The sequence below is a fragment of the Charadrius vociferus genome, unplaced genomic scaffold (genome assembly GCF_000708025.1).
Source record: "Charadrius vociferus isolate BGI_N301 unplaced genomic scaffold, ASM70802v2 scaffold176, whole genome shotgun sequence".
NCBI classification, from domain to species: Eukaryota; Metazoa; Chordata; class Aves; order Charadriiformes; family Charadriidae; genus Charadrius; species Charadrius vociferus.
This window is the reverse complement of record NW_009648961.1, coordinates 852,319-867,293: the sequence shown is the minus strand read 5'-3', so window position 1 is coordinate 867,293 and position 14,975 is coordinate 852,319. Positions and strand designations below refer to the sequence as shown.

General features: G+C 41.5%; 1 protein-coding gene across 1 annotated transcript in view; it reads right to left on the bottom strand.

The window, feature by feature from the left end:
- The window catches only part of TIAM2 (T-cell lymphoma invasion and metastasis 2), a 96,706-nt gene that overhangs the window by 69,838 nt on the left and 11,893 nt on the right, over positions 1–14,975 (bottom strand). Inside the window, exons 4-5 of the mRNA XM_009887608.1 lie at positions 12,603–12,775; positions 11,326–11,550 (exon numbers count right to left, since the gene is read on the bottom strand). Of these exons, the coding sequence (XP_009885910.1) occupies positions 11,326–11,550; positions 12,603–12,775 (398 nt within the window). The remainder of the gene's footprint in view (positions 1–11,325; positions 11,551–12,602; positions 12,776–14,975) is intronic.

The following is a 14,975-nucleotide window of genomic DNA, read 5'->3' as shown; positions in this document are numbered from 1 at the left end:
AGGCAGGTCCATTAGGTTAATGTACACAAAGTTACTGTACTGAAGATTGTTAAAATCCCCTGACAATGCTGATCTTCCAATATCAGCTCCAATCACTGCATGTTTGTTGCTCAACAGGTGGTTTAGGGCTGCGGAGAGAGTTCATCATGTTTTCTCTAATGTGCGTTGTCTTCATACCTTTCACTGGCACACCCTGCCTGTCCCTGTGCACACAGGACATTATCACCTCGTGCTGAGATTAGCCAAGGTTAGGACAAGCACCTTTGTGACTCAAAAAACGGGCTGATAAATACAATAAAAATCTCGGGTGAACTATGACCTGCAGGCTCATCTAGAAGCAAAATCAGTTCAGTTTCCTTATAATGCTGCCAAACATCACAAGAACTAAACAAGTGTCTTGCCTTTTACTTTCCACAACAAAGCAGCAAGCAGTGAAAGGGTGAAAAAGGCCCTGTTAACAAAACGGTGCTAAGACTTATACTACAACAAAGACTTTACCTATTCTGGCTTCCTTACACATGTGCTCACAAACTGTGGCATCAAGTTATGGCTATACTTTTGGAAGTAAGAGGTAATCTTATCTGGCAGAGAATGCAAATAAAGGGAAGACAATATGCCATATTGTACATTTGCAAATGCAAAATTATAATTTACAGTACACTAAAAAAAAAATCTTTCAAGGAATGGCTATTAAAAGCAAAATATAGCATTTACAAAAACTTATTATGAGAGCAATTCACAAAAGTTCAGAGATATACACATAACGAAGATGCCTCATCTCATCTCTCACCACAGACATTCATAGCATGCATCCTTTGTGCCCCAGAAAGAATAATCATTTTTTTCTTGGGTTTATTTGATCGTTGCCCTTTACTTTGCATTCTTTGTGCCCTCAGACACTCCTCACAGAGCCTTTTTCTGCTTGCCAGTACTTTACGCATGGGACGACTCCAATAGGAGGTTTTGTGATGAGCTACACCCAACCAGAAAGAAAACATGGTTGTCAACTTTTCACAAAGCCAAAAGCTACAAGCTCAGGTGAAGTCTTTCCCATTGGGATGTCACCTCCACGGGCACAGAGCCAAACCAACTCTGAATAGCTCAGGAACAGAGCAAGGCTTGTTCTGGGCACTGCTGGAGTGGAGCATCCTGTTCCCACCAAGCACAAGGCTGCACACAGGCATCCTTGTGTTTCTGAGGCCTTCTTCAAAATCCCCATTACACGCTTCTACTAAGTTGTATTTTAAAATACAGATCATCTAAGAAGGGGGAGTGGGGTACAACATGAGGACATTCTGAAGAAATAATTGAATTACGGTGTTTATCAGTCAAGCAGGATGCTAGTTAATCAGCTCCAAAAGCATCAGTAATCATGATGTTACATTTAATTGCATTAGCAAAAGCTGTAGGCAGAGAATTTCTGGGATTGTCTTGTAGTCTTATCAAAACCAGGGATGTCTGGAACCAATTGGAGACCACGAACCCATACCAGCTGCTATTTGTCTAAGCCTTTTAAACTATGATAATTCATCCTAAAGATTTATATTCTTGAAGACTAAATGGGGGAAGCACACAAATACAAAAGCAACAACTTCAAAGCGCAGTATGGCCTGGTCCATGAAGTTAATTTACAGCCTGCAGACTAGCTGCTGCGATCCTTATTCTGCTATTGTGAGGCAAATCTCTGCCCCACGTGGGAGGACTGCCTGAAAGAGGGCTGGAGAACTTAACTTCATCATGCCCAGACAAAACGGCCCTTTGGAAATCTGCTCAAAAGCAAAGGGGAAGAAGCGGATGCACCAGGCAGCTGTCAGAGCGGGAATGGGTGACAAAGGCTAACAGCAGCACGAAGCGCGTCTGAAGAGAGATAAGAGATACGGCCCGACGTGTGGCACGCCAAAACAAGCAAGCACACGTGAAACACTCCCCACGTGAGCTGCTCAGCTATCGCGCTGGCATGCATCAGCAGCTACAGCGCCCATCCTCTCTCAGTCACTGTTTCAAAACCTCCATGTGAATTTCTAGGAAAAGCATGAAAGGCTTTTCCTAGAGGAAAGGCAGGATGTCATTCTCAGTACAAGCAAGTGTTAGGAAAGGATTTCTGGGTATAGAGGAACCACGAGAGAGCCTGGGAGAAAGGCAAGGAGGGGCCACCCAAATAAATGCATTCAGCTTAATAGGATCCCTGTAAGGTAGAGAAAAAAAGGAGGCTGTGGCAGAGAGACAGAAAGGAGTAAAATGTTGGAAGTCTTAAGAACTAGGACCATGAATTATTTAGCCTGGGCCACCAGGAGAACTCATGCAAGGAAGCCTGGTGCAGGGACAAGACAGTAATTATGTAGGGAGTGCTAAGTGAAGGAATGAGCTTTTGCATCAGAGACTTAGTTCAGGAATGAGTTTTTAAGAGTTAACACACAAAGGAACATCAGCATGGTACTTTTGGCAGTACTTTAGCAGTAATGATCATTTTCAGAACATAAATAGCCAATTCTCCTCCAGGCTAATGAAAAATCTATTCAGACACTAAGAAACAATTGTAAATTAATTACATTTTAAAGGGCCAGAATCACCTCCCTCAATCTGCTGGCCACCCTTCTTTTGATGCAGCCCGGGATGCTGTTGGCTTTCTGGGCTGTGAGCACGCACTGCTGGATCATGTTGAGCTTCTCACCCACCAACAACCTCAAGTCCCTCTCCTCAGGGCTGCTTTCAATCCATTCTCCACCCAGCCTGTATTTGTGCTTGAGATTGCCCTGACCCATGTGCAGGACCTTGCACTTGGCCTTGTTGAAGTTCATGAGGTTTGCACAGGCCCATCTCTCAAGCCCATCAAGGTGCCTTTGGATGGCATCCCTTCCCTCCAGCATGTTGACCATGCCACACAGCTTGGTGTCGTTGACAAACTTGCTGACGGTGCACTCAATCCCACTGTCCGCATCACTGACAAAGATGTTAAACAGTGCCAGTCCCAATACTGACCCCTGAGGAACACCACTCGTCACTGCTTGCCACTTGGACATCAAGCTGTTGACTGCAACCCTCCGAGTGCGACTGTCCAGCCAGTTCCTTACCCACCAAGTGGTCCATCTGTCAAATCTGTATCTCTCCAATTTAGAGACAAGGATGTCATGTGGGACAGTGTCAAATGCTTTGCACAAGTCCAGGTAGCTGACGTCAGTTGCTCTTCCCTTATCCACAAATGCTGTAACGCCATCACAGGCGGCCACCAAATTTGTCAGGCACAATTTGCCCTTAATGAATCCTTGTTGGCTATCACCAATCACCTCCTTATTTTCCATGTGCCCTAGCATAGTTTCCAGGAGGATCTGCTCCATGATCTTGCCGGGCACATAGGTGAGGCTGGCCTGCAGTTCCCCTTCCTTTTTTCCCCTTTTTAAAAATGGGCATTATGTTTCCCCTTTTCCAGTCACTGGGAACTTCACCAGACTGCCACGACTTCTCAAATACGATGGACAGCGGCTTGGAATCTTCATCTGCCAGTTCCCTCAGGACCCACGGATGAATCTCATCAGGTCCCAGGGACTTGTGCACCTTCAGGTTCCTTAGATGGTCTCGAACATGATCTTCTCCTACAGTGGGTTCCTCATTCTCCCAGCCCCTGCCTTTGCCTTTTGCAACTTGGGCAGTGTGGTTAAGACTGGTGAAGACTGAAGCAAAAAAGTCATCGAGTACCTCAGCCTTGTCCACGTCCTTGGTAACCAGGTCTCCCATTGCCTTCCTGAGTGGGCCCATATTTTCCCTAGTCTTCCTTTCGTCACGGACATACCTATAGAAGGCTTTCTTGTTGCCCTTGATGTCCCTGGCCAGATTTACCTCTATCTGGTATCTCTATCTACCTTTCCTAACCTGTTCCCTGGCTGCTCAGACAATTTTTCTGTATTCCTCCCAGGCTACCTGTCCTTGCTGCCACCCTTGGTAGGCTTCCTTTTTCTGTTTGAGATTGTCTGGGAGCTTCTTTTTCATCCATGGAGGCCTCCTAGTGATTTTGCCTGACTTCTTCTTTGTTGGGATACATCACTCCTGAGCTTGGAGGAGGTGGTCCTTGAATATTAACCAGCTTTCTTGGGCCCCTCTTTTGTCTAGGGCTTTATCCCATGGTACTCCACCAAGCAGATCCCTAAAAAGGCCGAAGTCTGCTCTCCTGAAGTCCAGGGTAGTGAGCTTACTGTGCACCCTCCTTGCTGCCCTAAGGATCTTGAACTCCACCATTTCATGATCACTATAGCCAAGGCTGCCCTTGAGCTTCACATTCCCCACCAGCCCCTCCTTGTTGGTGAGAACAAGGTCCAGCATGGCACCTGTCCTCTTTGGCTCCTTTATCACTTGGAGAAGGAAGTTATCATCAACACATTCCAGAAACTTCCTGGATTGCTTATGCCCTGCTGTGTTATTTCTCCAACAGATATTGGGGTGCCTGAAGTCCCCCATGAGGACCAGGGCTTGTGAACATGAGGCTGCTCCTACCTGTCTATAGAGGGCCTCATCCACTCAGTCTTGCTGGTCAGGTGACCTGTTGCAGACGCCCACTGTAATGTCCCTGCCCTCCCTTTAATCCTGACCCACAAGATCTAGGTCAGCTCCTCATCCATCCCCAGGTGGAGCTCCGTGCACTCCAGCTGGTCATTGACACAAGAGGGTGACACCCCCTCCTCATCTTCCCTGCCTGTCCTTCTTACAGAGCCCGTATTCCAACACTCCAAACATGGGAATCATCCCACCATGTCTCCATGATGCCAATAATACTTCAAGGACCTAGAGGAAGGATGGAAGAAACTTCCTGGACAGCTCACCCGACAACAAAATACCAGTTTTCCACGTGGCTTTTATTTAAGACAGCACAAAAGAAAACATGCACAGAGACGAGGGCCTTCTCTCAGTGCTTAAGCCTTTAAAACTGATTGGGTTTAATAAAACTTCTTATACCACATATAAACACGAGCTCCTCACTGACACAATTCACTATGCAGAGCAGCAAAAAATTCAGAATTTTCCCCTGCACGCATCTTCTTCACAGATGGAAAGTGTCTCTGCAAGCTGATGTAGGGAACTCTATGGAGTTCCTGCTGCTGTTTTATATGAACAGCTTTTCAACCACATGACAAACAACACCAAACTCTTTGCATTCCAATCCCTGGTTCTCAGACACAATTCATATTATACCCATCTGGATAAATGAGTCACTCAGTTTCTGGGGACAAGGCAAAGATTTTTATTGTCATTACTTCCTAAAGAGAACTCAAAGAAGCAAAACCATCACTCTCCCAGAAATTCCATTACTTTAAAGGGCACTACAGAGATATTGTCATAACTTTGAGCTCAAAGAAATAAAAAAGGGAACATAGTAGAGTACAACAACAATGATGTGCAATTAGCAATACCCTTTATTCTTCACTCTGCCTAGTGACTTAAAAAAAGGTTAAGGAAAATTCCTGAAATAAAAAAGAAAAACAAAAACAAAAAACAAACCAGGTTTGGTTTTGGTGTTGGTTTGGGTGTTTTTTTGGGGTTGTTTTGGTTTTGGTGTTTGTTTGGTTTTTTAGGTTGTTTTGGGGGTTTTTTGGGTTTGGTTTTTTTTGGGTGGTTTTTTTTTTTTTTTTTTTTTTTTTTTTTTTACAATAAATGCCATCTTTCTGCTTGTTTTGGAAGGACAGAGTTTTGAAGGAATCTTATTCCCAATACCACCAACAGCTCAGAAGTGCACCCACATGTACCCAATTTACATTCTTGTCAATAATCTGATTGAAAATGGGAGTACCACACGTATGTCTATAGCTAGGGATGTAATTAAGAAAGCCACTGAATCTTATTATCCAGCTGGCCCTCCCCAAAAACCAGAAGACCAGCCCTTTCTGCACACACTCTCTCACCAGCTTCATCATATGAAATAATGCTATACAACTCCACATTCAGTAATAGTATATCCATTTTTCATTATTTTGTACTAAATATTTGTGAAACAAAGTCTGAGATTCATCCATCTGCAAAACAGTAATTACAGTGGTGAGGAGAATGGAGATGACCTTCCCTAACTTTCTGGCTGCCTACTCACTTCATTCCTTAGTGATGGTCTACTACTACTGAAGAGAAGGATTTTTCTAATGATGTAGGGAGGGACCATCCTACACTGAAGAATGACACCTGAAAAGAAATAGTACTGAACCTCTCAGGAAGTGGGGCTCTGCTCTAGCCAGTTCAAAGACCACCCAAACTGAAGATCTGTTCTAACAAGTTCAGATAACGTTTTTTAATTTAGGAGGGTATGGAGGAAAGAAAAGTAGCTGTGTATTGCAATTCAAGTTGAATTTGTATGCAGCAAAACTGGCAAGTGCTAGCAAAGTTCCCTGAAAAGATTCTCTTTGTTACTGTGAGTTTTCCTCGGAATGTCAGACAATATTTCATCAGATGCTTTATAGAAAATTAAGATGTGAAATTTGGGCTTCGGGGAGCCTGAAGAATAAAATTCCCCAAACTATTACAATCATCTTCCTATAACTGTGAGAGGAAAAAAGAAAGAGTCAGGTACATTTTAAACAAACAAACAAACAAAAAGTAACAAAGTTGTGCTCAGTGTAAAAAGCCAAAGAACCCTGCAGGGAATGGAAGAAAGGTACTAATGGATTTAACAACAACCTAGAGTGAACAGACCACCACCTTACTGATCCCCTTATTTTTTTACAGCCACAGATAAACTACTTTTAGTTGGAGCACACAGATGAAAACTTCCATAAAAAAATATCACCAATTGTGTGCTTGTTCTTCTCATTAATGCCTCATCATTTCAGTGCCTACAAGTAAATACCTATGTTCATCTGATAAGTAAGTTAAGTATCATGTGCACAGAAAATATGAATCACATCAGAAACCTCTGAATAGCTTGGAAAACATGATTACATGATTAAAATTTGAAGAGGAAAAACCCAGAATGCTTTCAAGCAACTATTATTTATATTACTGTTCTAAAGCAAGACAACAGAATAGATTTATGTACCAAGTACATAAAGTACACTCAGAGCTGTGGTGCCCTCACTGTGAGGTAGATTTTTGATCCCATTAAAACCAGTTCTACAGGCAGAGACAGCCCCACTTTTGACTTAATGGGCAATATTTTGTTAGAAGAGCGCCAAATAAATGCTAATAATCCCTTTCACTAACTTCACTAGCAGTTAGACAGGGTTCCATATTCACAGCAAACACTGTGATTTTTCTAGCAGGTTAAAGAGCTAGGAAAACTAGAATGTTTTTAAACATGGGGTTTGAAATTCGTCTCGGCGCCAGGGGATTTTCAAACTTGCTACCTTTTGTCCTAATTCTCTTCAGTTTAGAGGACAAGTTATTACCTGGGGGAATACCACCACCCACAACATATTTATTGCATAAACGCACGTGGCTGTAGGTAGTATGCGCAGACATGGGATTTCCAGCCATGCCACCAGTGGCCTACTGGGACTGGCTGCTGTACATACACTGCTCTTACACATGCTTCGTTGATCTCTTCTAAACTGCCCAATCATACCAATAGCTATGCGAAGGACTGCTGTTTTCTTTTAAACAGTTACTAGGTCTATTATTATTATTATTGGACCAGTAAACCCAGATAGAGAGAATCCCTCATCTAGGCCGCAAGGCTGAAGACATTTCTCACCCAGTTAGATAGCATCAAATCTCTAAAACAATCATTTCTCTAGAAAAACAACATTTTCCTTGCCTTTTTTTTTTTTTGTTTGCACTTCTGTTTAGCACTAGGTTTATCAATTGCTAGCTTGCAAATCCACCAAATTTAAAAGATAGTACCACATGAGCTTCTCCAGTCCATTTGCTGGACACCAAAAAGAAACATGTATGTACTTTAAAACACCTACAGCAATTTTAGAAGTCCAGGTTTCCTTACTGCAACTGCCTTTCATAGAATCATATAACGGTTTAGGTTGGAAAGGACCTTGAAGATCATCAAATTCCAACCCCCCTGCCATGGACAGGGACACCTTCCACTAGACCAGGTTGCCCAAGGCCACGTGCAGCCTGGCCTTGAACACCTCCAGAGATGGGGCCTCAACAACCTCTCTGGGCAACCTGTTCCAGTGCCTTACCACCCTTAAAGTTAAATACTTCTTCCTTTCAGGTGATGGTAACTGCGAAGCAAGAAAAGGTTTTGCTTGCTTGTAAAGCCCCTGTGAATTACTAAGTCTTCACCAGAGAAGTATTGGTTTTAAACCAATATAGATGTGAAAGAAAATAGACATTTGAGGTTGGCTGGTTGCTTTTCTGAGGAAGAGGAGGGAAAAGGAGAAAGGATATAGAAATCCCAGTTTCCAAGATAATTCCCCAGTGGAAATAAATTAAGACTCTGCCTCATTTTTCTACATAAAAAACCACCGTGGTCCCTCTGAAGTCAATCACACTATTTCTGCTGACTTCCCAAAATATATCACCAGTGAAGACTTCCAGCACAGGATGTAGGGCATGCTTATAAACTACAGTTTTGGCAATACAATATACTTCAGCATGGAAGAATCGTAACTGCCACATGATTGAAAACACCACCAAATTTACACAAACCCAAACCCAGAATCTATATTCCTCTTACTCAAAGTGGGAAAAAGACAACTAAACAACCACAGTTACTAAACCACTAAGCTACATGCATGCAAACTTTTCCCTCAGGAATAATGTTTTTTTCAAAATTGTTAGCTTACTAAGTATATTAAGAATTCTCAGTTACTAATTACATCAAGATTTTTTTTTTTTTCCTTTGCTAAAGCCTATCTCTGAGACACCAAATCAAAAGACTAGGAAACCCAGTTAACAAATCCAACAAATCTAACCCAACAAATCTTCGGCAATTGTAAGGAGAGATTTTATAGACATCAAAGGGATTGAGACTGGAGAAAAGGCTCATTATGAATTTATTGTTTGCTAACTGGATGTTTGCACATGATCCATCTCACTCTTTGTCTCACAGTTTTGTCCTCATTCGATGGTTTGAGACATTCACAGACAGAAGATTAACAGCAATAAATCTCCTGCAGCCCTAGTGATGGATTTCAGTTCTAGCAGAATGCAGCCAACTTCTTCAAGGGACTGAGCTGGAAAACAATGGCAGTTGTTGAAGGACAAAACATCTAATTAGCAGATATTAAGAAAGCATCAGTAATATTGTTCAGCTGACTCCAGATAAACTGCTAGCATCATATGTAATGGGGCAAGGGGTAAATTACGTTAATATACATCAGGGTTTTTCTTCAGCGCATCACATGTCACAAGCACTAGACATCTCTAGAAATCTGTATATTCTTCTAGGTCTCAAAACCTACTGCAATAAAAGGATGCCTAATGTTTTTCCTCCTCTATTCACCTCACTAGGCTCTGGACCATGAAATAAAGTGACCTGGAAATAAATTATGAACATCTGAGCACTCAAAGGGCTTACGAACATCTGCAACACAAATCCCTACACAAACCTGCATGCTTATTGAACTCTGCTCATATAGCTTCAGACTGAAGTGCTTGACAGGAGCTTCACAGTGAGGTCAGTACTGGTCAGTACTAGTCTGTCTGCCCTTCGTCAAGTTCAAACCAATATAGTAAAAATTTTAAATACTATAATCATCAAATTCATGAAACTAAAAAATATTCCATTAACCAAAGAAACATAATTATGGTGTATTGGATCAAAAGAAATAAACTTTGGTTGCTACTCAAGACACCATAATGGGCAGCCTAAAGGAATGAGAGAGCAATAGCTACTCTGACTGGAAAGACAGGTAGGGATGGGCTTTCAAATACCAGTCAATGAATTCAAATTATCAGATGTCTTCTGTTAATGGCCTAATGAAATTAAATATACAGCAACCTCAGTCCACAGACCTATTAGGCTAAATGACTAGACAAGTTTAGTACACGAGAGGCCCTGGGTAGTGAGGTCTTTGCCTGAGCACTAACCATGTCTAATTAAAGCATCTTTTGCCAGTTGCTGCCTGCAAAACTGGGAACATGGGCAAGATGTCAACACCACAAGATGTACTTCCATAAGGTATCACTGGAGTTATTCCTGGTTCACATGCTAGAAGGGAGAGCAGAGTAAGGCTTGATGTCTATACACCTCCATAGGGAAAACAAGGTGACCATTTCCACTGAGGAACAGTTCCAGCTGCGCATCAATCTGCCCTGACCTTTGTCTTAGGCATGGCTTGGCTAAAATCCCAAGGTACATACGCACCATGAACACTAAATTTTGGGGAGGTTGTTCCATTGTTTTGTTGTTGGTTTGTTTTTGTTTTTTTTTTTTAAAACAAATCTTAGTGGTGAATCTTCCTCAGCACGAAGCTGCTGCTTAAGCCAAGATTGAGTCATTCCCACCACCATAATACGAAAACGTGATCACAATAACACATCAGGTGTTCAAAAGCCATACTCAGACTTGCAGGGGAGGCAACTGATGACTCAGCTCATTTCTTGCTGCAATGAAACAAAATTAACCTAGCCACAAGTCTGGATGCAAAAATTTTGTCTGCTCCAGCCATGGGCAAAGATCTTGCCTGTAGTATGTGAGCTCTCCCAAGCTAAGAAGCGATGGATATGGGCTTATACTGAGACAAAGAATTCCCAGCACACAACCAGAGTGAGTTACAAGAAGTAGTTAACGACTAAGTCACTTTCCTTTGAACTGATGCTGGTGTAATGCTCCAGTGGCTGCCAGTGGTAATCACAGCAGTGCTTTTCCAACTAGGATGCAAAACTCTGGTCTTGACTTGTTCTCATCTAGAATCTTATGGATTTTTAAGAAGCCTAGTTGATCCTGGTCTTCTAGCCATGGCGAGATTTCAGCCGAAGCACATGGTTTTGTCTGCCTCAGTTCTTCCTCCGATTTTATTTGGATAAAGTACTCTTCACGTCCTATCTTAAGGTGCAGAACAGTATTGCTAAGTACCTATTCTTAAATCTCTACTGCAATTCAATAGTAAATTAAATTATTCACAGGAGGTATTGTATATTCTCTGGTATGCTATGTAACAGCTAGATATTATTAACAGCTAAGTATATCATAAACCAGTGAAAATTAATTACATTTTCCAGAAGAGAAAAGAAATAGCTTTATGCTTATAAAACAGATCAGTCTGATCCTCAGCTTTGAGGAGCCTACCTCCTGCGTTGCTCTGGATTGCTGCAGAGACTTGGCAATAATCACGGCTACCACGCCAGCTATCTCCAAGACAATTACTCTCAGGCCTAGAAAGCACAGACAGCCAAAGCCCAAAGCAAGAAATGATGACAAATATGCTCCCGTAAAAATATTGTTTCCAGTACCTGATTCTCTATGGCCTTTCTGTTTTTGGGATCGCTAACAATTGAGAGCTGCAACTCTGCCATCTTTTTCATCTTGCCATCCATGTCAATCTTCTGGAAGAGACTCTTGGTTTGATTTTTCAGCAGCCTAACAGTGTCCTCTTTCCCAAGCTTCTTCGCAAAGAGGGAAGCACAGGCTGAATGTATGGCAGTAACCCAGTTTTCCAGATCTGTCTGGCTTGTCGCCTGCGAAACAAATCAACGGTGCAACATTATGAGCAGACAGGGGAGGGGGGGGGAAGTCAGCAGCTCTAGGACATGAGTGCTTGATGGGTTCATTGTGATTTTAGGCACTTTATCTTAAAATGAGTGAAATAAAGTATTATCATTAAAACTGTGCAAATAAAGGAAGTGTGAGCTTTTCCTGCACTCCATCACGACTTCCCTCTAACTTTCAGGTTCTTCTTAGACCTGCAAGCTCTGAGAGCTCCAGGAGCACATCAGAGCCCCAGAAGCTATGGGAAAGATGTGACTTGCATCCTTCACCCCTCCAATTAATTAATTAAGATAAAACCCACCAGGTTTCAAAGATAAACATCCTCTTCTGCAGGTAACATGGCAACAGAGAAGATTTTATAATTAAGGTCTGAGGAGAGGCGTTTGCTTACTTAAAAAGTGTCAAGTTAGTGGAGAGAGGACAGCCAGGTAAAGCGAATTCATCTGCACAAAGTGTCTCTGGAGATATTTACAAGTGTGCCTACGAATCAACACGTTTCTATGCAGGCAGTTCCACATAATACTGCTCTTTGTTAATATTTCCAGTGGTGCAGTTAAGCAGCCAAGATCTTTAGATTATTTTTAGCCTTCTTTTTTGAACATCTTGCTCAAGCAAACTCTCTTTGAGGCTAGCAGATTCAGGGTTGAGCACGCCATTCTGTCAGGGTGGAATGCTAATACATGTGAAAAAAATTTCTAACAGAGATCATTTACTAGGAGCTTGTAACAACCAGGTACCAAAAGTGCCTTGCAGGTTTGTGATCTTTGTTCTTTTTATTTCTGAACCATAACTCACTGAGCCAACTGGTGTAATATCATACATCTGAAGCAAAATCATACACTTAAATGGATATTACAATAGTAGAGTATATAAGTGTAATTATGCTATTATTTTTAAGTCAAAGGCACAAGCATGATGTGTGTGTGTGCATGTTTATATACAGTGATATACATACATGTGCATACTCACAAACTCATTCTAAAATGGAAACAAGCGCAAAGTTATGTATGCATACTGTTACCTGAAATAGGTAGACATCTCCAAAAGAATTGCTGAGACAGAACACGTTTTCTTTCTTGGGATGTTCTGGAACAGACTGAACTATACTGTCTTCTGCAAACAGGGCGTATCGAGGCAAACTGCTCTGCTCCATTGAGTTCCTTCCATAGGTCTCATAAAACAGCAGAGTACAACCTTTGCAGTTCAGAGAAACAAAAAAACATAAGGAGAAGGTAAGTTCTGGATTTCCCATTTGAATTCTCTTATATTAATGCTTTTGTGAGTTAAGACAACCTTCAGTGACAGGGAACATCAGTTCTGTCCCTCTTTTGAAACAGAGAAAAAAGGAAGAACTTCTAAACTGGAAAATAGGCAAAGTTAATGAAGAATTTGCCAATGAAAAGTTGGAACAGACATCTAATAGGGATACAACAAACATCCACGGACTTAAAAAAATAAATCACGATACATCAATATGGAAGTGTTCAAGGTCAGATTGCATGGGGTTTGAGTAACCTGATCTAGTGAAAGATGTCCCTGTCCATGGCAGGGGGGTTGGACTAGATATCTTTAAAGGCCCCTTCTGACTCAAACCATTCTGTGGTTCTATGAATAAACTCAGTCTATTAAAATATTAAAGCACGTAGAAAAGATTAATTCCTGCTTAGTTAAATCGGCTTTTTACTTTCTTTATTAAATTGAACCAACTCTCTCATAACAGCCACCTAAGAAGTCTTTGTATTTGTTGAAAAGATTTGCAGAACCTTTTGTCTTCAAACAACATGCTTAGTGAATAAACGTCTCAAATTTAAACCGTATTTCCTTGAATCTTCCTGCAAATTGGAGACTAAGATAACACTGAATAATTTAAAACAGTTTAAAGAGGTTTAGTTTGAGCATGTTCAGTCTCATAAACAGTGAGGTACAAAACTTGCATCCAGAAAAAACCCTTCATTCTTGACGATGACAATCCTGAATGTAAGAAGCAGAATTGATTCTGGAGGACAGCACAGGAGACTTGATCCCAGGCCCCAGCAGTATGACTACAATGCCATCTTGCCTTTGGCAGTGAAGCTGCCTCAAGAAGGGCCTGTCCCCTCCATCCCCACTAGCCTTTCATTCCTTCCCCACGTTACAATCCACTGTCCTCTGAGATGCACCGATTTGCCTGTTCAAGGGGTCACAGACTGAACTGCATTACTAAAATAATCCAGTTAACTAGATTTCTCAAGAATTTCTTAGGTTAGTTGTGCATCCAGAGAAAATAAGTAAATAAACCCCACTTTCACCCTGGGTAACAGCAGTTTAATAACAGAGGGTTTGGTGCCTTTTTTTTTTTAATTTGGAAGATCAATCAATACTATATTATGGCTGAATGTTTAACCTGGAAGAACTAAGATCAGATACCATAAATACATTTTGAAAACTGAGGATAACCTAAGCAGTTAGAAAAACCTGAGGCTGATGGTGAATTCTCCAGTAAGGCAAGCCTTCTCCAAAAAGATATGCTCAAATTAATTCAGGAATTAATTTACAGAAGACCTATGGCTGTATTACATAGCAAGTCAGACTAAATGATCACAGTGGTCCCTTAGGGCCTAGTAATCTATGAATATATTACTGCTGTAAGCCTTATACATATTCAGCAGAGGACTTGAAATTCAGCCAATACAAGGATTAAGTTTGTTAGGGCTACAGCGTTGTCATCTCTCTAGCCCGCCTTTTGTTGTTGTTTTTTCTTCAAATCAAAGAGGCACCACAACACAGGGCAGCACCAAAACTGAGGGTTTGGCCTGACTTGCTGATTTTCAGGCTGTTGGTGTTTCTCTGTGTGACACACTGTGTGTACGTATGCACATGCAAATACGCCTACAAAGCGCCTATCAAGGGGACATAGTAAACCTGCAAAACAGTAATGCTTCCTCTGTGGATGCTTGTAAAATAGTTAGGTAAAAACAGAGTTCAACCTCTATTTTAGTAATTCTCTAACATTTACACTTAACGCTGTATTAAAAATCCCAGACACATCATCCAAAGCCATGTAAATTCAAGGGGAGATTCCTCAAAGGTCAAATCTGAAATCAGAACCAAAATCAAGGGGTTTTTTGTATGCTTCTGTCTGGTAAGGGGGAAAGCTGAGCCTACTAGAGTTTATGAAAGAGCTGGGGAAAGTTATTAGGTGGAATACACTGGTCCTCATACAGCCCAAATCTAAAGTGTATGAAAAGTGAGATCCTGGATTCCACCACATTCCCCAGGGCCAATGAATGTATAACAGTTACAAGAAAAAGGGATACATATAGCAGAGGTTACTGACCAAATTATCTGATGACTGAAGCGTTTTCAAAGGAAGGAATCCAATAAATAGAAATGCCTCTAATTAAGAGCACCTTTT